The sequence below is a fragment of the Procambarus clarkii genome, chromosome 55 (assembly GCF_040958095.1).
Source record: "Procambarus clarkii isolate CNS0578487 chromosome 55, FALCON_Pclarkii_2.0, whole genome shotgun sequence".
Taxonomy (NCBI): domain Eukaryota; kingdom Metazoa; phylum Arthropoda; class Malacostraca; order Decapoda; family Cambaridae; genus Procambarus; species Procambarus clarkii.
Window position 1 is genome coordinate 33,636,574 of NC_091204.1, and position 26,144 is coordinate 33,662,717.

Here is a 26,144-nt window from a genome sequence, read left to right on the forward strand (position 1 = left end):
ATTCAGAGCATAATGTTACTGTGACTGTTGCTAGTACCAGTGGTGATACCGGGCGAGAACATGTCGTGTCAGCAGCGTCTCGCCCAGCCAAGCGCCGCTGCATGGAACAACATGAGGAACCAAGACCCTCATGTTCACGTGATTTCACCTCACGTTCACATAGCACCCATACTTTGCGTAGACGGGCTTCAACTCCTGGTCCACGGTGTGCAACGCTTCCTCGCTGTCGTGCCGCTGTTGCGTCTTGCAGGACAGCAGGTGTACTTGTGTGGAGTGATGGTGACGATTTTATTCCTCTAATTCCTGCCTTTGACAATAAAGAAGTTGGGATTACAGACCTTTTCCCTGATAATGGTGAGGACATGTGTGAAATGGATTACTTTACAACATTTTATGATGAGCTGCTCATGGAATATATTGTATACCAAATGAACCTTCATGTGACTCATCTCATTGGAAAAGAGATAACAGAATATTCACGATTGCAGCGTTGGAAAAACACTACTGTAGGTGAAATGTATGTATTTTTGGCAATATGTATGTTGATGAAACATTGTGTCAAACACGCTATCACAGATTATTGGAGCAAAGACCAGACTATTCCAACACCTTTCTTCGGGAAATATTTGTTCCGAGACAGGTTTCAGATACTCCTCAGGTGTCTTCATTTTGCAAGTAATGAGGACTGGACAGAGGACGATAGACTTTGGAGAGTCAGGCACTATATGAATGAAGCGATTGGTAAGTTCAGAGATTTCTACGTACCAGCACAGAAGCTGGTGATTGACGATTCCCTTGTGCTTTTCACAGGACGTGTTTCATTCAAGCAGTATATTCCCTCTAAACACCACAGATTTGGATTGAAATTCTTTGTTTTTTGTGACTGTGAAACAGGATACGTGTTACACACGATTCTGTATTCTGCTAGCGATGTAGACATTCTCGGTTACGACCAACATGGTTTCTCGGGTAGTGTGGTAAAGTCACTGATGACACCATGGCTGAACAAGGGCCACATTTTATACACGGATAACTGCTATACGAGTCCCTTGCAATCTAGGTTCTTGATTTAAAATAGAACTGGATTGTTTGGCACAGTAAAGCCAAGAAGAAGGGAAATGCCAGTGTTTGACAATAAACTTGAAGTTGGTGACTGCCAGCTAAGAAAAAGTGATCAAATACATTCAGTTAGGTGGAAAGACACGAGAGAAGTGAACTTGCTGACAACCGTTCATGATAGTACAATAGTGAACATTGGCAAGGTGAACCGAGTAACGCAAGAACCAATAAGCCAGATTGTGTTCTTGCCTATAATGTCAACATGCATTTGGTTGATAAATCTGACATGATGGTGGGCACTATCGAGTGAGTGCGGAAAACATTGAAGTGGACGAAAAAAGTGTTTTTCGATCTTGTTGACATAAGCATCCTGAACAGCTATAATATGTATCTGGTGAAAACTGGACATAAACCATGTTTCCGTTTGTTTGCTGTACACTTGGACACAGTTTGGCAAAGTTTGGCAAAGATATTTCTGGCATACAAAGACCCATCATGAACCCAGTGTTGCAGCATGCTGCTACACCCAGGCTCACTCACACGGAGTGCTTTCAAGCACACAGACTAAAACGTTTGCCACCAGCTGGAAAGCGTGCAATAGGCCAATGTGATTGCTTAGTTTGTAGAACAATAAACGAGATCAGAAACGTAAACTTGTGCAAACATGGTGTGAAGCGTGTGCAGTCCCATTGTGTGCTGTCAACTGCTTCAACAACTACCACTCTCTCCAAGAATTCTAAATGTGCAATAATAGTGCAAAAACCTGTAAATAGTGTGTGCATGTGTGTGTAAATATAATAATGAACAATGTGAATACATATTATATTTGCATAATGGGAAAATATTTTTGTGTGCATGTGTATACTCAATATATGCAACATTTATTACCATTGAACATGAAGTAACATTATATGCAACACAATTAGTGAAGAATATTTGTGATAAAATACACCTAGACACTGTAAATAATGCAGCAAAAATAAATTTGTGGCAATTCTGACTGCTTGAAGACTGCGCGCAATGCCTCTGGGATGCACCTTGCATGAGCAAGCATGCAGGGTGTGACGTCATCGCTCATATTGTCGGCTCATTTATGTCATTTGTATGTACGATTAATTTTTTTTCTCTCTCTTGTGTCAGGGAACACAAATTAACAGTTTAGGAAGATTTTTTTTTTTCTTTTTTGTTATGCGCCTGTGGGTGACAAGGGGCAAACAGCCCTTAGCAACACAAGGGTTAATACACTCAACATCACTGGGTAATGACAATATGATTAATACACTCACCATCACTGGGTAATGACTATAATTATTACACTCACCATCACTGGTAAATGACAACACCCACATTAATACACTAGTTAATGAAAATATCTTGATTAATACACTGACAATCACTGGTTATTGACATCAACATGATAAACACACACACTGGTAGTACAGTAAGAATAAAATTGTCCTTACCATCATTAATGGGCAGAAGTTGTGTTTGCTATCGTCCTGGGTAGCCGAGCAGAGACTGGAAGCAGTATTACCCATTAAGGCAAAATAAAACAAATTTAAAGTTTCTATGACTAAATTTTTCCCACCAAAACATAGTAAATGTTTAGAAAAATTAAAAAATTTTTTTTAGGTATTGTGCTTTGAGCAAAAGTAAGGAGGGCGGGCAGGAGTAAGGAGGGTGGCCAGGAGTAAGAAGGATGGGCAGGAGTAAGGAGGATGGACAGGAATAAGGAGGGTGGGCAGGAGTAATTAGGATGGGCAGGAATAAGGAGGGTGGGCAGGAGTAAGAAGGATGGGCAGGAGTAAGGAGGATGGGCAGGAATAAGGAGGGTGGGCAGGAGTAAGAAGGATGGGCAGGAGTAAGGAGGATGGGCAGGAATAAGGAGGGTGGGCAGGAGTAAGGAGGGTGGGCAGGAGTAAGGAGGATGGGCAGGAATAAGGAGGGTGGGCAGGAGTAATTAGGATGGGCAGGAATAAGGAGGGTGGGCAGGAGTAAGGAGGGTGGGCAGGAAAGGGGAAGGGGGTATGGGCGGGTTCTCGGCTGCCTCCCCCTCCCTCACTAACAGCCTACGTAATACAAACCACGTGCATTAACCCTAAAGCTGCTACAGCCTGGGCTGTAAAAGCTGGGGCAGGGCAAAAAATATTTGAATTATGTGAAAATTAATATTAAATGTTAAACAAATCTCCAACTTATTGGCTTAAGCATCATGAAAGTTTCATTCCAATATTTTCAAAATATATTTAAGACCATTTTTTTTTTTAAAGAACATTTTGTTGATAAGGAGAACATCTATTAACTGGAACTGAGGGATAATGCAGTAATAAAGAGATGTGAGCACCTGTTCAATGTACAAAGAAGAATAGTAGCAAGAAGTGTCCACAACTTAGATATGCAGCTGGTGTCTGCATAGCATTGCTGAGTAATACATAATAATACCAATAATAACGAGTATGTTATCATGCTCTATTTTGTTAAATATCATAAAAATGCATTGCCTAATGTTAATATCTGTTACTTTCACCAATGTCCAAAAAAATGTTTTTCAGGGACAGGGGGGGGGGGTATTTTTTTTTTTATCTCCTTTGTTTATTATCTGATTTTGTTGTAACCTCTACATCCTGGAGAGTGCATACCCATCCCTAACTATGTCAAGATAGAATGAAATTGGTTATCAAATGAATCAGTCACAACTGGCAGAACTTGGGACTTTGCATTTTTCCTTACTGAGTTTTTCACCGATTTCAAATTCTATTTCCATTGTCTCTTTGTGCTGTTTTGATGATTAGGGACCAGATTAGAGCTTTATCACTTCTATAAAGTATACATTTTTATCCCATAAATCATTATAATTACCCCCATATTTTGTTTTTTGGGGGGTTATTTTTTCTTGACATCATTACAACACATATTGACCTACAACTTTCACATACTCGAGTACGAATACCAAACAACTTTTATTAAAACATATAAGTAAATTAATGAATTAGAACTACCTTATTCATTGTTGATAACTTCAACTTCAATTATCTCTAAAACTAGAGTTTCAACTTTGAGTCAGCTTCAAAAAATCCAGTTTCTCACCGATTCTCACCATTTTTACAAATAATGTGCATAGCTATCTGTTCTACAATCCTATTAGAATGGATTTTTCACAAACCCTAAACGTTTGGAGTTATCAATTTTTTTTTTTCTAAATTTGGCCCATAATTCAGATGCCACAATGACAATTTTTTTTACAGTAAACTAAATTGAAAACATATATTCTAAATCTATGAAAATGAAGATCATATACTAATCTGAGAGCATAACAACACCAAATGAACAATTGGTGTTAGTTTATATTTTTGCAGCTGATTTCAAAATCTGAAGTTTTCAATATTCAATTTTATAATTTTTTTGTTTTCTTATTTTTCAAGTTACGTTTGTGATCATTTAGACAAAGTTGCAGGATTTGCTAGTATGCACAAAAAATTGGAAAGCATTAGAGCAAATTTGAGAAATTGAACTTTGCCATCAGGTCCTGTCGTATATGTATGCCATACACAGCTTAACCCTTAAATGGCGCATGGCTATATAACATTTGACACCCACAGGCGCATACAAAAAAAAAAAAAAAATCTTTTTTCTTCCTAACCTGTTAATTTGTGTTTACTGATCATGGGAAAAAATAATAAAAAAATCGTAAGTGGCATATATTGCCCGCTATAGGGCGGGGAAGTCTGGAAAAAAACCAGCGTTGAATGTAATGAAACGCCATTTTCTGGGTGAGACCCAGAGGCTCCCCGGAGCTTTACCGGCTGATATGCTAATGTCAGACTTTGGCATCAGTCATGTGTATGGAGTTCTAGGGCCTACCGGGGACCACGAGCCAGAACCTGGCCCCCTCAGAGAGGCAAGGGGAGCAATGGCCTATAGAAACCCCCGTGTGGTTGGAAGCATTCTATGTCTGCCATCGACCGGGTCAAGCATCCAGAAAGGTAAGCATTCCAAAACAAACCCCTATTCTGGTGAAAATTGCTACCTAAGCCGAACTAGTGGATAGAACTCTTCAACAGAAAACAAGGAAACTAGTATGACGTCATACGTCACCGCGCCGCTGTCTGCGCAGCTCCCCCCTTCCCGGGAGGGGGAAGGGGGAGCCCCAGACCTCCCATGCCGGCTATCCACCCATCAGTTCTGAGGCTGGATGTCAAAACACACGAAAAACGCCGACCGGAGGGAGGGAGGGTTGCCGGGGAGCCTCCGGGTCTCACCCAGAAAATGGCGTTTCATTACATTCAATGCTGGTTTTCGTGCGGCGCAGGCTCCGCCTGTGCCGCACGAAAAGAGGCGACAGTATGCGGCAAGACGACGGCCCCCAACCCCCACTAGAAAACCAAGCCGAGAGTAAACCAAGCGAACAAGAGTAACCACCTAAGAAGGGACAGGAAAAGGAAGGACCGCCAAAATACCCCATACTGCCGCCAAGAGAAGCACGCAGGTGGGACACCTACCACAAAGCCACCTACCCCCCTACCCGAGCCCAGGAAAAGGCGGAGCCGCGAGAAGATCTCGGGCGCGACCACCGAAACCCAGGCGGCACGAGGAGATGGAACGTCTGCCGAACAGAAAAACTCCCCAAAGCATGCAAGCCCGCCAGGAGTTCAGAAACAACGGGTCCGACGCGAGACATCGCAAGACCCCCCCCCAAAAAAAAAAAAAAAACGGCAGGGCAAGCTAGGAAAACCAAAGAAGGCGGAAGGGTCGCCGCCAGAACAGTACCCGAACCAAGGGGCACGAACAACTGCAATAGACCGAGACAAAGAAGCACATCACAGGACACAGGCTGACCAACGCCTAAGAACACACGCAGAACATCCCTGCTGCAGAGGAGGCAGGAAGAAAGAGCAGAAGCACAAAAAAACCCAGGAGAACAACCAGGGGTGGACAATCAGGCAGGGACAAAAACCCCACGCAAACCCCAGGCACAAAACGGCAGCAAAGTGCCACTCCACAACCGGACACAGGAAGAAGGACATGCCACCGTGAAACACGGTACCAATGCACACGTGCAGCAGCAGCAACAGGCACCACTGCAACAAGCAACATGTAAATAGCAACTCCCCTCTGCAAAGGCAGAGAACGGAGCAGGCAGACCCTAGACAGGGCCAATGGAGACACGACAAAACCCTGCAGGCCCAGAAACCTGCACCAGGCGACCGACGGCGGAGAAACCCCGCTCGATACCTGCTGGATGAGGTACTGGGAGCTCTTTTACACCTGAAGCCCGGCCCAAGGTCAGGCCAGACCGGCCAGAGGATGGCCCACCAGGCAGCTGCTAGGAGCAGTCCACCGGCCCACATACCCCCACAACCAGGACGGGCCGGAACTGCCATACGAAAACAGGCCAGTGCGCCCTGGAAGTCCACGGACAAACCAGCAAGAAGGCTTATGCTCGCAAGTAGGTCGTGTAACAAGCACAGACCACTGATGGTAATACAGTGTTCCTCAAAAGTGCCAACAGCACCACTGCACTCCACTGGTACTATCCCGCAAGTTCTACCAGATAGGCGGGACCCAAGAGCCAGAGCTCAAATCCTGTAAGCACAGCCAGGAGCCTTACCAGGTGAGTACAGAACCAACCCTACAACCCCCCACACCTCACAACATTAAAAAAGGAGGGTCCCCTGAATGACTCCAGCATGGGTTGGACATGCACATGAGGGGGACAGGAAGGGGTGATAAAGGGACAGTCACTGGTGTGCGAACGGTCTCAGTCGTACAAAAATATACCGAAATAAAGACAGGTATATAAACACCGCCGCATCCAGCGCCCGGCCAAAAGACGCCAGACCGCAGAAACTCACCTGGCGAATGGTGGCACGAACTTGACACGACTCAACCGTGCCCAGAAGAACTTGGGAGCACCGCCAGGTGAAGACGCCAGAGCCGCACCCTGCCGGACCCGCAGGAGAACAGGGAGAGGCGAAGGAGGCGGTCCACACCCATGACACAGGGAAAACCGCGGTGTCCTCCCCACAACTGGGAACCAGGACACCCCCGGCGCGAAGGGGCACATACCGCAGCCAGGGAGAAGAACGAGAGGCGAAGCACTGTAGCAAAAAAGGGCGCAAAACCCCAGCACTGAAACACCGCCCAGACCAAAACAAACTCCACGGCGCATGCGCATAACACGCTGGCCGAACCGCACACCCTCCCTGCGGAAAGGCGCCAGCCAGGACTACTGCATGAGAAAAGGAGCCAAAAGAGGAAGCAGGAACAATAAAACCGGCCAAAGAAGCAAAGAGCCCAAAAAAGGAACCCAACCGGGAGACAAGTAGCCCAACCGGGCGACAAGTAGCCCAACCGGGCGACAAGTAGCCCAACCGGGCGACAAGTAGCCCAACCGGGCGACAAGAAGCCCAACCGGGCGACAAGTAGCCCAACAGAACGACAAGTAGCCCAACAGGGCGACAAGTAGCCCAACAGGGCGACAAGTAGCCCAACAGGGCGACAAGTAGCCCAACAGGGCGACAAGTAGCCCAACAGGGCGACAAGTAGCCCAACAGGGTGACAAGTAGCCCAACAGGGCGACAAGTAGCCCAACAGGGCGACAAGTAGCCCAACAGGGAGACAAGTAGCCCAACCGGGCGACAAGTAGCCCAACCGGGCGACAAGTAGCCCAACCGGGCGACAAGTAGCCCAACCGGGCGACAAGAAGCCCAACCGGGCGACAAGTAGCCCAACAGGGCGACAAGTAGCCCAACAGGGCGACAAGCAGCCCAACAGGGCGACAAGCAGCCCAACAGGGCGACAAGTAGCCCAACAGGGCGACAAGTAGCCCAACAGGGCGACAAGTACGAGGAGCCGACAGACGTTCCAATAATGCAGGAAGTAGCGAAAAACCTTCCCGTACCCTCGAGAACACAGAAGCCAACACTAGTCCCGAAGGCACACGAAGGCGCAGGCGCACCCGAGATCAGAAGTCACGCGGAACCCTATCGAATGGGGAAACATGACAAAAACACCGTCCCAAAAAGGGGGGGGAGGAAACATCCACCCACAGGACGGAACCAACCGACTCAAAGGCCAAGGAACCAAGCGCGGGGAGGGGCCGACGTCCAACAGCACGTACGGCGAGTGGGGAGGAAAGACCCCACTCCGCGTAACCACAAGCCCCGCCTAGAGGGGGATAAAAACCCCCACGGGGTCTAACGGGGCCAAGGCCCCCCAAGTCAGCCCCTCCCCAGCCCCGGGAACCTACAAGAACCTACAAGAACCTACAAGGCCCCCGGGGCCGAGCCGTTCCCCCAAAGCCCCGGCCGTACCAGAAAACCGGGGCAGCCGTGAAAACACTAAGGAAGGGAGCCCACTGGCAGACTCATACAACACGGCTGGAGGAACAGGCCCAAATGCCCCCGTCACTACCCCGGAAGGGGAATTCCCCGAGACTGCCCGAGTCTCAACACCACCAAAAACCCCGCCCCGAACCTACAGACGGTAAGAAACCGGATGCAGGCAGGAAGGGTGAACCAGGGGAAAGACAAGGGGGCGTGGATGGAACCGAAGCAACCAACACCCCCAAGTCCCGAAACGAACTACAACGGGGCAGCCCCGGGGCTCCTGGGGAGGAAACCACGAGAACGTTGCCACCACCAAGGCTCAAGCGCAACGCCCCTGCTGCCCGCACCCGCTTTGTTAGCACAACCGGGTAACCGAGCCACAACGAGCAACCAAACTCGCAGGACTCCGGGTCGAAGGTGTCACCGACCCCACAGGCAGCAGACGGAGGCAAAACAGAGAGTCACCCAGAGACAAAAGGTGAGAGCAACCCTCAAACTCGCTGGAAGCGAGGGGGGGGCTCTGGGGTCACATCCATCGGACCCGCGCGCCCCCAGGGGTTTCCCAGGGTCCCGAGCTTTTACTTTAAGAGGACTCGCGCTCAGGTAATCCCAGGCAGGGTACTGCTAACCGGCACCCAAAGCTACCAAACAACTTTCTAAGAGCTGAACCCCCGGGGCATGTACACTCACGGGGACCTAGCAGGGGTACCACCAGAAAATACTCAGAACACAAGGGACACAAGGGGCAAGAACGAAGGCAGACCCCCCCACCAGGTAGATAAACAAAAAGAAAAAGAAAACCCCGCAAGAGGACAGCGTACCCAAGCGGAACAGAGCCGGCCGCTATGATTGGTAAAGACAAGCTGCACAGTACCCCGTGCCCCACCAGTGCAAACACTGCCCCTTACTCTAAGGCGAACAAGGGAGACAGAACACCCGAGCACACAAAGAGCGGCCAAAAACCAAGCAGTAAACGGCCAAGCAGGGGCAGGACCCAAGGAACTTGTGGAAGGTGGCCCCAAGCCCCAAGGGCAGTACTTACAGGGCACCTAGGGAAAGGATCCCTAGGCGCATGCAGCCCGAGTACTGGAGAATCACTCCCGGCTCACGCACCACCTAGAAAACAGACACCACACTCTAGGTACAGTGCTGAAACAACCACTGGAGCCGGAGCACATAACCATTGCCTATAGCATCAGCCGAAGAACTGATGGGTGGATAGCCGGCGTGGGAGGTCTGGGGCTCCCCCTTCCCCCTCCCGGGGAGGGGGGAGCTGCGCAGACAGCGGCGCGGTGACGTATGACGTCATACTAGTTTCCTTGTTTTCTGTTGAAGAGTTCTATCCACTAGTTCGGCTTAGGTAGCAATTTTCACCAGAATAGGGGTTTGTTTTGGAATGCTTACCTTTCTGGATGCTTGACCCGGTCGATGGCAGACATAGAATGCTTCCAACCACACGGGGGTTTCTATAGGCCATTGCTCCCCTTGCCTCTCTGAGGGGGCCAGGTTCTGGCTCGTGGTCCCCGGTAGGCCCTAGAACTCCATACACATGACTGATGCCAAAGTCTGACATTAGCATATCAGCCGGTAAAGCTCCGGGGAGACGACGGGGCTCCCCCCAGAAAACAGGCGCTGATTCAGCGTGCGTCCCAGGCGGTCTGTTGATCGCCAGCTGTCAGGCCGGAGTTTCCACAAAGAGATAATTACCTAATTATTTCAATGTCTCTGATTGATTTTTTGTAGTTTTTTGCTGTATTATTATTCAATAGTGTGTAGTTTGATATATTTATATAATAAAATGAGTGAATCATCGCTGTACTAAAAAATATGGTGTGCATATTGTTGATTCAATTATGTTCATCAATCAGTGAACAAATACTTTGTCGTTTATTACACTATATACACAGGTTATATATAAGTATCTGCATGTTTTGTTCACCATGACGAACCACTAAGTTGCTATTATGAGTCAAAAAAGTAACCGTGTACCAGTCAGCCACTCACGCCCTCCCTCAAGTCACCTGACTCACCCACATTCTCCCACAATACTATTTTTGCTTTTATTCACTATATACAGACGCTATATATATAAGTATCTACATTCGTGTTCACCATAACGAACCACTAAGTTGCTATTATGAGTCAAAAAGTAACGAGGAGTGACTGCGGTGTACCAGCCAGCCACTCACGCCCTCCCTCAAGTCACCTGACTCACCCACATTCTCCTCCCACAATACTGTTTTTGCTTTTATTCACTATATACAAACGCTATATATAAATATCTACATTCGTGTTCACCATAATGAACCACTAAGTTGGTATGCTGAGTGGTAGTGGCAGTGGCAGGCAGTGGCAGCCCGCCACTGGCTGCCACTCCCTCCCTCCCTCCCTCACCTCACCTGACTTGCCACAATTCTCCACCCACCATACTCTTTTTGCTTTTATATACAGACGTTATATGTAAGTATTTACATGTTTTGTTCACCATAACTGTACATCTAAGCTTGCATGGTGAGTAAAGGCACAAAGACGTAGGACCTCACACAGTCAGCTGATGGCTGCCGCCCTCAAGGCCAGACGCACTAATATTTCTCCTCCAACAATACTGTTTGTGGTGTTATTACGCAATATACACACATTATATATAAATATCTACCTGTTTTATTCACTATACTTGTACAAGTAAACTGGTATGGTGCCCAAAGACCATCGTGGTAACCAGTAAACAACACCGTTGTCTGCACGGTGGCGTCGTGCAGACGACGCCACCACCCTCACCAAAATGGCGGCTCCCAACCTACTCCTCTTGCTGTTTATACCCTCTATACACACGTTATATATAAGTATCTACATTTGTGTTCACCATAGCGAACCACTAAGCTGGTATGGTGAGTGCAGTCAATAAAAGGTGGCCACACACAGTCAAAAGACATCGCCACCACCCTCCCTCCCACAGCACTACTCCTCCCTCCATGGCGCACAGCACTAAATATCACCACAATCCTGCTATTATCAGAATCCTGGTCAGTTTTATCACAGTCAGGGGGCTTCTGTAATAATATCGCTACATAATAGCATGAACAAGTATATTATGGCATTTTTAGGCGATGCTGTGGTCACAAGCTGAACAGCAGTGCTGTGAGCTCATGCTGCATGCGTCAGGCTTGGTAGCTCACTCAATACTGAGGCACCCGGGAGTTTGGCCCACAATTTTTTTTTAAAATGGGGTCTGTTTACAAGAGCCCTGATGAAGGTGTGGTGAACCCCGTGTATCTGCGGGCCGTTTAAATCTTGCGCAGTACTCCAACACGTCATATGAAGTGATGCGCACTTTTTCGGTAAGCTACTCAGCACGTCATATGATGTGTTGCACAGTTTAAGGGTTAAGGGTTAATACAGAACTGTAGTGTATAAAATGCATACAAGTTCAAAACTAACAATATTTCTCTAATTATAGCAATAATAATATTTTAAATAAAACAAATTGTAACAGTCAATATGTACATAAAATTTTGAGTAGCCTATAAAATAACCACAGGTCATGTCAACACGTTGGGCCTGGATGAGATGGCTGGCACCATGTGCTTCTCCTCTTCCTGGGGTAAAAATGTCGGGCTCGCACGCGAAGGATTTTCGTGATAAATTTGAACAAATTTTACTGTTTGAACTCATTTAATCTGTCAAGATGTCTCAGAGCAGCATTCATGGTATTGAAGGTATAAAACAAAAGAGAAAACATTTGTCAATTGATCAGACAGTTGACTTGACAGAGAAAGCAGAGCGTGGATACTCTGTCATTTGACTCGCCCAAGAATTCAACATCGGTATAGCTACAGTTTGTGTTATAAAAAAGCACAAGGATAATATTAAGAAATTCTTTGCTCAAACTCATGCAATAGGCAACAGGAAAACATTGAAACCTGCTAAGTATACAGATTTGGACTAATATGTATGTAAATGATTTACACAGCAGTGTGAAAGGAACTGCTGTTTCAGTTGATTCTATTAGAAATGCAGCTGAAAGACTTGCTGTAAAGTTAAACATTGACAATTTGAAGGCTAGCACTGAATGGGTATGTCGATTTAAATAAGAGGCATGGCATCATTAACAAGAAAACTTGTGGCGATGCATTAAGTGCAGATGTTGGAAGTGCTAATGCATATAAGCATAAACTTTCTCAGCACATGATATCTAATAATCTAAGCTGGTTTTAAGTGTACAATGCAGATGTAACAGGCTTTAACTGGAAATGCCTTCAAAGAAACACTTTGGCCTTCAGGCTTGAGAAGGGTATTCCTGGTTACAAGGTAAAGAAGGAAAGAATTTCAGCATTATTGTGGTGTAACGCAGATGGCAGTCACCGAACAAAGTACAGTACGCAATTGTTGGGAAATCTGTCAACCTCAGAGCATTGAAAAACTGCATGAACAGACTACCTGTCATCTACTACAACACAAAAAATTCCTGGTTCACACAGATTATTTTTGAGGATTGGTTCCAGAATCAATTTTGTAAAGAAATAAAAAAGCAGCAGATCAATATGTGTAGAATTCATCCTGCTGAGATAAAGGCAATGTTGTTGACTGATAATGCCCCAGCTCACCCCATTGCTAAATTAACGTCGCCTGATGGCAAAATAACATGTATGGCTTCACCACCAAACACTACATCTGTAATACAGCCCATGGATTAGGGGTTATCTATGCTCTCAAAGGCTTTATAAAAGAGCTATGAATTCAGATATTATGGAAGTTCTGCTTTCTGAGGAAGACGAGATGCCTAATAAGGATACGAAGGTTAGTAGAACACTAGAAAACTTCAAGAAATATTCAATTAAATACGCAATTTACAACTAGGCCAAAGAATGGAGCAAGTTGAAGGTCACCACATTAAAGAATGCATGGAATAAAATTCTGAGTCCGGTACCTGGTTAGAATAAAGACGAATATGACTATGATTTTGAGGGCTTTGCTAATGCGATTTTTGAGACATTCAGAGATGCAGGTGAGGAAGATTTGCAACTTTCTGATGTAAATGAGTGGTTAGATAATGATGCTGATGATCCAGGTTATGTTGAATTAACTGATAATGAGATTATCCAGTGTGTTACTGGTAATAATGATGAGGATGTGACAGAGGAAGATGATAATGTGTTACCTATTCCATATGCTGCATCATTGCAAAAGGTTAATGATCTGCTTGATTTGGTTGTTGTAACTGATAATGAAGAGCTGACAGATTATTACCTGCACCTAAAGGACATGAAAGATATTATAATGAAGCTCACAACAAAGAAACAAACTAAGATTCAAAAGTTTTTGGTATGGTTTCACAGTAGGCCTACAGGACCAGCACCCAGCACTAGCAAGGACTCACCTTCCGAGGATGCCCAGGCAACTGGACCAGCACCCAGCACTAGCAAGGACTCACCTTCCAAGGATGCCCAGGCAACTGGACCAGCACCCAGCACTAGCAACGACTCACCTTCCACTGGCAGACTCATACAACACGGCTGGAGGAACAGGCCCAAATGCCCCCGTCACTACCCCGGAAGGGGAATTCCCCGAGACTGCCCGAGTCTCAACACCACCAAAAACCCCGCCCCGAACCTGGGCTGGTCCAGTTGCCTGAACATCCAAGGATGTCCAGGCAACTGGACCAGCACCCAGCACTAGCAAGGACTCACCTTCCAAGGATGCCCAGGCAACTGGACCAGCACCCAGCACTAGCAAGGACTCACCTTCCAAGGATGCCCAGGCAACTGGACCAGCACCCAGCACTAGCCATAACTTACCTGGGAGTACCAATTGAGCTGTACAGCACAGTTCTAATGACATTAAATGTACAAAGTGTAGTTTATATGATATAAGTGTACTGCAGTAGTATGATTTTAGTGGTCTGTACTTTATGTACAGACTGTAGTGTATAATGTACATTTGTTAGAAAAGTTACTGTTCTTTAAACAATTTATATTCATGTGTGTGGCACTCTCAGGATATTAAGACTAACAAAGTTTGCACTACAAAACTCAACTGGTAGGGTAAGTACAGTACTGTAACGTGCAATATCAATTTATTTCATTGCAATTCAAATTTTTGTTATTTAAATTTTTCAAAAGGCAAATGTGTACTGGCATATGTATTATTAATTTTTTTTTGGGGGGGAAGGGGAATGCTGGGGCCGGATTGATGGAATGAATTCCACACTGGAATGAATCAGCTACGCCCCCATATAGTTCGTTCAAGCGAGGACACACTACTCATATAATTTCTACATTTACTGTCTACATTTAATGTCATTTAATTTCATGCATTTCTTTGATAAAGTGTTTACTCGTGTCCTTTATGATCTTGGTTATTTGTAAGTGTTGGCCCCATTAACCTTAAATTATACTATGTTACTCTATGTTCTGATATGTTCCAAGAAAATGTCATGAGGAGCAGTTCTAAAATACACCTTGTATTTCCATTCTGTAATTAATGTAAATAAACTACTGTACTGTTGCTAGAACTACTGACTCCATAATGTAATAATCTATGCCATTACTCTGACTATACTCTGTACCTGTAAAGTAAGGCTGTAAAGTACCTGTACACATTTTTTGTCTATTTTACTGTAAATTATCTACTTAAAATTATTTGTTAGTTTAAGGACTTCCCCGAAACTCTATGCGTGCTAATGGCTTTACAGGATTGTAAAATCAACTTCATTTCTATGTTCTCTCTTAACCCCCAATGTACCTTCTTGTATATAAATAAATAAATAAATGCTTGTCATCCTTATGTATCACCTTTGTATTAATTTTTTATTTTCCTTGAACACTCATTTTGCTAACTTACTTCTCTTATAGTATTAAGTGTTTTACCCCATCACAACATTAATTAAAAAATTTCTATATTACTATTAATTTTGCCCGAAACACTTTGCGTAATAGTGGCTTCATTAGTACAGTATGTGTAACTGCTGTCCCTTCAATTGAACAATACTCTTATTACACATAGAAATCACAATAGTGTGATGCATCAAATTTATTTATTTATTTATTTAATTATTTATTTATTTATACACAAGAAGGTACATTGGGTTTGTGAGAATACATAGCATGGTATTTACAATCTTGTAAAGCCACTAGTACGCGCAGCGTTTTGGGCAGGTTCTTAATCTAACTGATAATTTTAAGTAGGTAAATTCTAGCGGAATTAATAAAATGATAACAGATATTTTGCAAGAAAGAAAAAAAATGAGATGAGAGAGATTAGTAGGAATATTAAAGCACATTGGTATATTAAAGTTCAGATTGATTGCATTGACAGCTTGATTGGTAATTTAAACGAAGATTAACCCTTAAACTGCGCATGGCGTATATATACGCCCTGAGTAACATGTCCCATGGTGCGCATGGCGTATATATACGCCATAGGGTGCCAGGCCTGATTCAAATGGCCCGCGGCTACACGGGGTTCACAGTAGCTTCCTCAGGGCTCTTGTAAACAGATGCCATTTAAAAAAAAAATCGTGAGCAATATTCTCAGGTGTGAGAGGCACAGTACTGTTGGAGCAACCAAGGCCGGCGCACGCAGCATGAGCGAACAGCATTGATGTTCAGCTTGTGACCACAGCATCGCCGAAAAATGTCAAAATAAATATATAAGTGTTATTATTTAGCGATGACAATATTACAGATGACCAATGACTGTGATATAAATAACCAGGGTTGTGATAATAGCAGGATTGTTGTAATAATTAGCGCTGTGGGAGGAGTGATGCTGAGAGATGGAGGGAGACAGCATCGTTTACTGACTGTGTGGCCACCTGTTATTGTTTGCATTCACCATACCAGGTCAGTGGTTCTCTATGGTGAACACAAATGGTGACAGAAGGTGACACCCCTAGGGTCAACACTTGCAGCAGAGGAGCTCCAGCATATTTCAACAATCCTAAGTATTGTAGTACAGGTTGATGGTAGTGAGTGGTGTCCCAGAGAACATAAAGGTATAGTGCTCTTGAAAAATAGGTGAGATAACAGGAAAGTGCTAAGGGAAGTGAAAAATCGGATGAGAAAAAGTTGCCCTAGTGTTTACAGTGCAGAGAAGAACATTCAAGATGGCCACTGGCAAGGGGAAAAACAAAACAGAGCTTGATTTTGAGGGATTCAATGAAGAAAGCATTGATATTAGTAGTCTACATAACAAGTTGGTAAATTTAGATACTATAGTGAACTCTCATGTAGAAATAATTAGTAAATTGAAAGAAAGTAATGACCATTTGAATAGCAAAGTTTTATGTCTTGAGGGTTTAGTGAAAGACTTGCGCAAGGATAAGAATCAATTGGAAACAAATTGCAAAGCCATGGAAGAAGAAAATAAACTCTTAAAAATAGCTTTGGAAGAAGTTAAAGTAAATTTAAACATAAATGACTACAATAGGTTAGGCAAGGAAATTCAACAGGAGAAACAGCTTTTGTCAGCACAGATGGAGGAAGTTACACAGGGAATAGAACAGTGCAAGAAAGATATGCAACTCACTTATGCACAAGTGGCCAAGGAGAAGGAAAAAATAGAAGAAGCAGTAAAGGAAGTCAAACACTGCAGCAACCAAGATAAAACAAACATTAGGCTAGAAGTGAGGAAAGAATTGGCATCTAACCCGAAGTTGGTGCAAAACACAGTTGATCGGAGTAAGTCCCTGATCATTTTTGGCTGCAAAGAAAAGGCGATAACATCTAGGTCAGAAAGAGCTGTAGAAGAAGCTAAAGTAGTAGATAAAATTGTTGGCCTCGTGGAAGGTCTTACAAACAGAGAGAATGTGTGCGACTACAGGAGAATAGGCAGGTACGTAAAAGGGAAAGATCGACCTTTGAGGATCACCCTAAACGGTGCCAAACAGATGGAAGAAGTACTAAGAAATGCTAGAAAATTGCAAAGGGATGAGGATGGGAAAGGGTGGTCGTTAAGACGAGATCTTTCAAAAGAAGATAGAGAGAAGCTGAAACTGAACCTCGCCGAGGCAAAACATTTAAATGAGAGCAGGAATGAAGAAGAAATAAATTCTTTTTTCTACAAAGTGATAGGGGTAGGCAAACCAGTAAAGTGGTACATAAAGGCAAACCAACAAAATCAATAGAGAGAGGGGGAGTGAAGAATAAGGAGAGGGGGAACAAGTTCCTGAAGATTGCATACACCAACATAGATGGAGTGAGATCGAAGATACTGGAGTTAAGTGATGTAATACAGCTGCAGACACCAGACATTGTTGCACTCACGGAGACAAAACTTGAAGATGTAATTTTAAATGAGGTCATATTCCCAAGGGGCTACTCAATTTGGAGACGGGACAGAAAAATTAGGAAAGGCGGTGGCGTTGCTGTGCTGGTAAAAGAACACCTAAAGGTGAAGGAAATAATGACTGCCAATCCACAAGAAGTTGACATAATAGCACTAGAGATCTGCTATGAGGATGATAAACTAATGATGATAAATGCATATAGTCCACCGCCAAGCAGCACATGGTCAAAGGAGGAGCTAGATAGTAAACGTGAAGGTCTTATAACAATAATGAGAGAGATTATAGCGAGAGCGGATAACGATAGATCACGACTGTTGATAGTCGGTGACTTCAACTTGAAATCCATAGACTGGGAAGCATATGAAGCTAAAACAGAAGATTTTTGGACCTGTAAATTTGTAGACCTCATCCTGGAAACATTCTTGTATCAACATGTTAAACAAGCTACGAGGATGAGGGAAGGGGACGTTCCCTCCATGCTAGATTTGATATTTACCAGGAAGGAGGAAGAGATATTTGACATTCAGTACCTTCCTCCCTTGGGTAAAAGTGACCATGTCTTTTTGGGAATAAAGTATGCAATGCGTTATAAGCTGGAAGAAAATAAGGAGGTTGAAGCAGTTGAAAAACCAGACTTCAGGAGAGGACATTATGGTGACCTTAGAAATTTTTTTAGTGAGTATAATTGGACAGACTTGATGCTAGGCAAGGAAGTGAATGAGATGTATGGCAAGTTTTGTGAAATATATGATAAAGGCACAAAAAAATTTATACCAAAACAGAGATGCAGAACTAGGAAACAGGATTGGTTCAATAGAAATTGCGAGAGGGCTAGAGACCGAAAGACACAAAAATGGAATCAATACAGGAAGAGGCCGAACCCCCAAACATACCAGCGATACAAAGATGCGAGAAACAACTACACGGCAGTGAGGAGAGAGGCAGAAAGAAATTTTGAAAAAGGGATTGCGGACAAATGTAAAACAGAACCAGGTCTATTCTATAAATTCATAAACAACAAATTGCAGGTAAAGGATAATATTCAGAGGTAGAAAATGGGAAATAGATTCACGGAAGATGAAAAGGAAATGTGTGAAACACTAAACGAAAAGTTCCAAAGTGTGTTTGTACAAAATGAAATCTTCAGGGAACCAGATACAATAAGAATTCCAGAGAACAACATAGAACACATAGAGGTGTCTAGAGACGAAGTGGAAAAAATGCTCAAGGAGCTCGGTAAGAACAAAGCAGCTGGCCCAGATGGCGTTTCACCATGGGTTCTGAGAGAATGTGCATCTGAGCTCAGCATTCCACTTCACCTGATCTTTCAGGCATCCCTGTGTACAGGAATCGTAGCAGACGGGTGGAAACAGGCTAACATAGTTCCAATCTACAAAAGTGGCAGCAGGGAAGACCCCCTCAATTATAGACCTGTATCATTGACAAGTGTAATAGTGAAAGTATTGGAAAAACTAATCAAAACTAAATGGGTAGAACACCTAGAGAGAAATGATATAATATCAGACAGACAGTATGGTTTTCGATCTGGAAGATCCTGTGTATCGAATTTACTCAGTTTCTATGATCGAGCCACAGAGATATTACAGGAAAGAGATGGTTGGGTTGACTGCATCTATCTGGACCTAAAAAAGGCTTTCGACAGAGTTCCACATAAGAGGTTGTTCTGGAAACTGGAAAATATTGGAGGGGTGACAGGTAAGCTTCTATCATGGATGAAAAATTTTCTGACTGATAGAAAAATGAGGGCAGTAATCAGAGGCAATGTATCAGAATGGAGAAATGTCACAAGTGGAGTACCACAGGGTTCAGTTCTTGCACCAGTGATGTTTATTGTGTACATAAATGATCTACCAGTTGGTATACAGAATTATATGAACATGTTTGCTGATGATGCTAAGATAATAGGAAGGATAAGAAATTTAGATGACTGTCATGCCCTTCAAGAAGACCTGGACAAAATAAGTATATGGAGCACCACTTGGCAAATGGAATTTAATGTTAATAAATGTCATGTTATGGAATGTGGAATAGGAGAACATAGACCCCACACAACCTATATATTATGTGAGAAATCTTTAAAGAATTCTGATAAAGAAAGAGATCTAGGAGTGGTTCTAGATAGAAAACTTTCACCTGAGGACCACATAAAGAATATTGTGCAAGGAGCCTATGCTATGCTTTCTAACTTCAGAATTGCATTTAAATACATGGATGGCGATATACTAAAGAAATTGTTCATGACTTTTGTTAGGCCAAAGCTAGAATATGCAGCTGTTGTGTGGTGCCCATATCTTAAGAAGCACATCAACAAACTGGAAAAGGTGCAAAGACATGCTACTAAGTGGCTCCCAGAACTGAAGGGCAAGAGCTACGAGGAGAGGTTAGAAGCATTAAATATGCCAAAACTAGAAGACAGAAGAAAAAGAGGTGATATGATCACTACATACAAAATAGTAACAGGAATTGATAAAATCGACAGGGAAGACTTCCTGAGACCTGGAATTTCAAGAACAAGAGGTCATAGATTTAAACTAGCTAAACACAGATGCCGAAGAAATATAAGAAAATTCACCTTCGCAAATAGAGTGGTAGACGGTTGGAACAAGTTAAGTGAGAAGGTGGTGGAGGCCAAGACCGTCAGTAGTTTCAAAGCGTTATATGACAAAGAGTGCTGGGAAGACGGGACACCACGAGCGTAGCTCTCATCCTGTAACTACACTTAGGTAATTACACTTAGGTAATTACAAATGTAGATACTTATATATAATGTGTGTATTAGTGTAATAACAGCAAAAGGATTATGTTGGGAGGAGCCATATGGGTGACGTCGTCTGCACGATTTGTCTAGCTGTTCAGAGGGTGGCCACTATGCTCTTTGGGCGCACTACAAGCTTAGGTGTACAGTTACGGTGCATAAAACATGTAGATATTTATATATAATATGTGTACATAGGGTAATAACACTGCAAAAGGTATTGTTGGGGGAGAAAGTTTAGTGCGTGTGACCTTGAAAGAGTGAGGGAGCCGCCAGCCGCCATCTGTGTATAGCGACGACTCTTAGTGCCTGAACTAACTATATCAGCTTAGATGTACAGTTGTGGCGAACAAAATATACACATACTTATATATAACGTCTGTATATAGTGTAATAACACCACAACTGGTATTGTTGGGGGAGAAAGTTTAGTGCGTGTGTTGAGGGAGTGGCAGCGAGTGGCTGGCTGGTGTGTGGCGGTAACTCCTCGTTGCTTTTCGACTCTCAATACCAACTTAGTGGTTCGTTATGGTGATCAAAACATGCCAATACTTATATATAACCTGTGTATAGAGTGTAATAGCAGCAAAACTATTTGTTTATTGTTTTAAAAACATAATAATTGAATCACTAATATGCACATCATACTTTTGAGTATAGCGATTATTAACCACTTTTATTATATAAATATATTACAATACACACTATTGAATAATATTACCGCAAAAAAAACTAAGAAAAAATCAATCGGAGACATTGAAACAATTAGGTAATAATATCTTTGTGGCAACTCCCATCTGTCAACGCGGGTGACACTGACCGGGTCTGACGACTGCTCTGTCAACGCCCACTTTTTGCCAGACTTCCTCGGTCAATTGCGCCCAAAATATGTCACCTACGATTTTTTTTTATTTTTTTCCGTGCTCAGGGGACACAAATTAACATGTTTAGAAGACGAAAAAAAATTTTTGAATTTTTTTTTTTCTTGCGCACAGGGGTGTAAATGTCCCAAGGACCCTTGAGCAGTGTAAGGGTTAATAGGAACCATACAGCAAATTGAAAGCACATATAAGAAGACAGCAATGATCACAATGGTAATGTTGTTTGGATTGGGTACATGAAGATTGGGTAGCAGTAGATACAGTGCAATTTTAAAGCAACAAGGTAGAAAACTATGAAGATGAAATTAGGTACTTTTTAGTATTGTTTTTGAATGACACAAAAGTTGGACAGCTTTTCAATTCATTAGGGAGTGAGTTCCATAGACTAGGTCCCTTTATTTGCATAGATTGTTTGCACAGATTAAGTTTGACTCTGGGGATATCAAAGAGATATTTATTTCTGTTGTGGTGATAATGGGTCCTATTACATCTGTCCAGGGAGAGTTTAAGAACATGATTTGCATTTAAGAACAGGGTTTTGTAAATGTAGTTGACACAAGAGAATGTGTGGAGTGAGATTATGTTTAGCAGGTTTAGGGAGTTTAACAAGGGGGCTGAGTGTTGTCTGAAAACAGAATTTGTTATTTTTCTGATAGCAGATTTTTGCTGGGGGATGATGGACCTGAGGTGGTTTGCAGTGGTTGAACCCAATGCACAGATACCATAATTAAGATAGGGATAGATTAGTGTATAATATAGTGAGATGAGAGCAGAGTTAGATACATAGTACCTGATTTTGGAGAGTATACCAACTGTTTTAGAGACTTTCTTAGTTATGTGTTGTATGTAGGTGCTGAAGTCGAGTCTCTTATTTAGAAATAGGGCAAGAAACTTTCCATCATTTTTATTACTAATGTTAACATTGTCAATCTGAGACTGAATGGCATTTGTTGATTTGCTTCCAAATAAGATGTAGTAGGTCTTTTCTATGTTAAGTGTTAGTTTGTTGGTTGACATCCATAAGTGGACATTTTTGTAGTTCATTATTAACAGCATTATGTTGTGTATGTGTTTTGGGGTTAGAGTAGATGAGGGTAGTATCATCAGCAAACAATATAGGTTTCAGAATGTTGGTGACATTAAGCAGACCATTGATGTATATAAGAAATAGGAGAGGTCCCAAGATGCTGCCCTGTGGCACCCCAATGGTTATTGGTAGAGTGGGAGAGGTTATATCATTGATGGCTACACATTTGTGTCTATCACTAAGATAGGATTGGATCTAGTCCAGGGCATGACCTCGGATTCCATAATGATGCAGTTTACATAAGAGGTAGTTGTGATTAACAGTATCAAAGGCCCTTCTCAGGTCAATGAAGAGTCCAATCGGAAACTCATTTTTGTCAAGGGCTGAGTAAATTATATCAAGGAGACTAATAATTGCGTCGTTAGTACTCTTTTGGGAGTGGAAGCCAAACTGACAGGGGTCGAGTATGTCGAATTTTACAAGGTAGGAGTACAGCTGTTTGTAGATAATTTTTTCAAATATTTTTGATAGTACGGGTAGGTTTGATATGAACAAATTTGAAATGAGTTTGTTTGTTTCATTTCAAGTTTGAAATGAACAAATCCACAAGAGCCGTGACGAGCGTTCAAATCTACGTCCGAGAGTGTGTAATGAAGGAAGGGCGAAGAGGTAGAACAGCTTATTGACAGAGCTCAGGTGCATGGGAGAATTGTGTAAAAACCTAGTTTGTGTCTCGGAGAGACTGCAGGATCCGTGGTAGGTCAAGTTGATTTCTCGGTTGCAATTCTTATCCATGTCGTAGCTCAGTCGATTAACTACCATGCTGCACCGAGTTTATTGTGAAACTCCTGGGCGCATGAAATAAAGTGTTCCCTAAAAATTTTTTTTTCTTAATGAAATGATAAACTTCCTTCCCTGAACATGTCTATGTAAAAATAAATACCAAATTCCTCTTACTATGACTGTGGGGACGTGGACAAGGTGCGTTGTGATGTCATCAGGGGCTGGTCGCCCATGCGTGACACGCCCAGACAGTCTCGCGGGCCACTCAAGCACCAGATGTTGGCACAAATATATTTTCAATTATCTGTTTTATGTATTTCCAATGCGGTTTTATTTGTTTGTTTTTTTATCGTATATGATGCATATTTGTATCCTTTACAATATGTATACAGCAGAACATTCATAATGTTCCATGAAACTGTGATACATGTGTCAGCGATGTGTCCACAATAAATGCTTATTGTCGCAATAATACTTGTTAAAAATTCACTAAAATTACAATATGTACAGTTTCACACACTACACAGTAACACACTGTATTACACACTCAGTACTTTGGTAGTGAGTAATAATCAACGAAGTAGTCCAGGATACACAGTGCGACTTCTCTCTCGTTGCACCAGGTACAGATAGAATTTCGCTTCCTGTTTCTTTGTTCTGTGTGCTTGCAAATAACGCACTCATGTACACCCTTGGCATTAGTACCTGTAGGTGGTATGTAGTCAAGCTTGTAAAACATAAGGTAGTCTTGCAAAGATTACAGGGAAAGATCAATTTGTAAGGTAGTCGTGAAAAGATCGCCTTGTAAGGTCCCACACAGGAAGAAATTCAGCCAGCCTCAAAGAGTGTCCGTCAGTCTGGAAGAGATTCAGCCAGCCTCAAAGAGTGTCCGTCAGTAAAGAAGAGATTCAGCTATTCTTGAAAATATCTATGGAAAACACCACCATGGAAGCCGCTAACACTGTTTATCTATGCTACTTGTATCAGATGCATCATCACTGAACACAGAAAACGATTCATCTATGTATCATCTAAATAAATTGGAGATAGCATAGGTGGGCAAGGGTGGCGCTCAGAGCTACAACTGGATACGCTCGCTGTATTGTTCTCATAGGTGCTGTATCACTTGCATCTGACCTTTGTGTTAGGTCCTTATTGCATCTAGCTTCACCAATATTATGACCCTTATATTCTTCAAACATTAAGGTTTGAATTTCACCGACAAAGCGCGATCTTTCAACTCCGCGTCGGACAGGTGTTTGGGAGCCAGAGGTGCGTGCGCAACTCATGGTTGCTCACTCAGTACTAACCCAGCCAGCAGCCCTAGGGCATAAGGGGTATTTTTTCCAAGATGGCTACCTCGCACTGGAGGTCCTAAGATTCCATTTCATACACAACCAACCTCGTACACATTTAGAATGGGTACGAAAAAATCAAACCGAGTTTTCTCGGTTGGCGCAGTTAAGTGGTTAAGGAGTGTCTGGGATCTTCTCGGATGTAGGTTCGAACCCTCGTCACGGCCCTTGTGGATTTATTCATTTATTACTCTTATGTTCTTTGTACACACTCTTTTGAATAAATAATAATAATATTATTACTGTATTAATATTATTATTATTATTTACTCACAGAAAATCACACTAACGTGATATACATCAATGAAAAAATTCACTCGGGCTGTGAGGCGATGCGAACCTGCAATGTTTGCGTCACCTCACAGCCCCAGTGAGGAGCTGTTTAGAGCTGTTCATTGATGTATATCTCCTTAGTGCGATTTTCAGTGTTGTATCTGAAGTTGGGCGTACAGTGTTCAACTACAACACTTTACCCCTTCACCTGAGTGCTTGGGGAGGTCTTTGGACTGGCTTCAAGTCTTCCTGTGACATAAGGATATCACAGACTTCCTGTGACATCAGTAGAAATCTGATTGTAAGACTTTTAGGAAGTCAGTGGTGGTACAGTGGTAGAGTATGCGGCTGGCAATGCCTTGGTCGTGGGTTTGCGACACCACACAGTCCCAGGGGATTTTCTCATTATTATTATTATTCTTATTCTTATTATTCGATAAGCCAATGTCCACACCCCAACAATGCCATAGGCTTATAATTTACCCCAACAATTCCATAGGCCTACGTCTACATCCCAACAATGCCATAGGCCTATTTCCACATCCCAACAATGCCATAGGCCTATTTCCAGATTCCAACTATTGTATGTTGGGGTGTAAGACAATGGTGGAGCAGAAAGTACTCCAGTACTTACGGAGGATGATGAGAGTGCGAGGAACAAGGTGGTCAGGTGGAGCCAGTGACTCCTTCCTTCAACAGTTTTGTCTCTCCCTCGTGGTATATCCTCAATGTCTTCAGTGGTGTGGCCTCACCACACACTTACACTGCCACAAGTGTCCTGAGAGTACTGTGGGAGGGACAATTTGGCGGGTATTGTGGACACAGGTCTTTAAGACAGGCGAACCTCACGAGTCATGGAGACGTCGCATAGCAACCTTTGTTGTGATGACGTCACTTGCTCGCTCGCTTACCCGCCACGTCGCTCTTCCCATTTTCTTTGGTTACTGATCTTTGCCGACGTTTAAGTAACCTGAGAGCCACTAATACTGGTGGCCTCAACGAGGACAGGAAGCTGGCGGCTTGTCAAATGTCATAGCCATTTGCTTGGATGATCTTTTCTATCTGTATTTTAAAATCCAGTAAAATTTTGGCGTTTACCTTACCTACTATTCGGCGGGTAGGCTGTTCCACGGGTTTACAACCATGCGGGTGAAAAAGCCTCTCCTGTTTTCTGTCCTACATTGTGGCTTGTTGAGCTTGAACCCGTTGCTCCTCGTTCGTGTTACATCTGACCTTTTGAAGAAAGTGTCCGGATCAACATTGTCCAAATTGTTGAGTATTTTAAGTGTTTCGATGAGCTCCGCCCTGTCATGCCTGGTTTGCTGTGTTGTTTGGCCAGTGGCCCTCAACCCTTCCTGATACGAGAGATGACTAAT

The 26,144-nt window shown here is 43.2% G+C and overlaps 1 protein-coding gene across 1 annotated transcript in view; it reads right to left on the reverse strand.

The window, feature by feature from the left end:
- Positions 1 to 25,665, reverse strand: part of LOC123756369 (tripartite motif-containing protein 59-like) — an 84,249-nt gene extending 58,584 nt beyond the window's left edge. The window contains exons 1-2 of the mRNA XM_069305407.1: positions 25,403 to 25,665; positions 2,523 to 2,577 (exon numbers count right to left, since the gene is read on the reverse strand). Of these exons, the coding sequence (XP_069161508.1) occupies positions 2,523 to 2,528 (6 nt within the window). The 5' untranslated portion in view covers positions 2,529 to 2,577; positions 25,403 to 25,665. The remainder of the gene's footprint in view (positions 1 to 2,522; positions 2,578 to 25,402) is intronic.
- Positions 25,666 to 26,144: the final 479 nt, after the last annotated feature.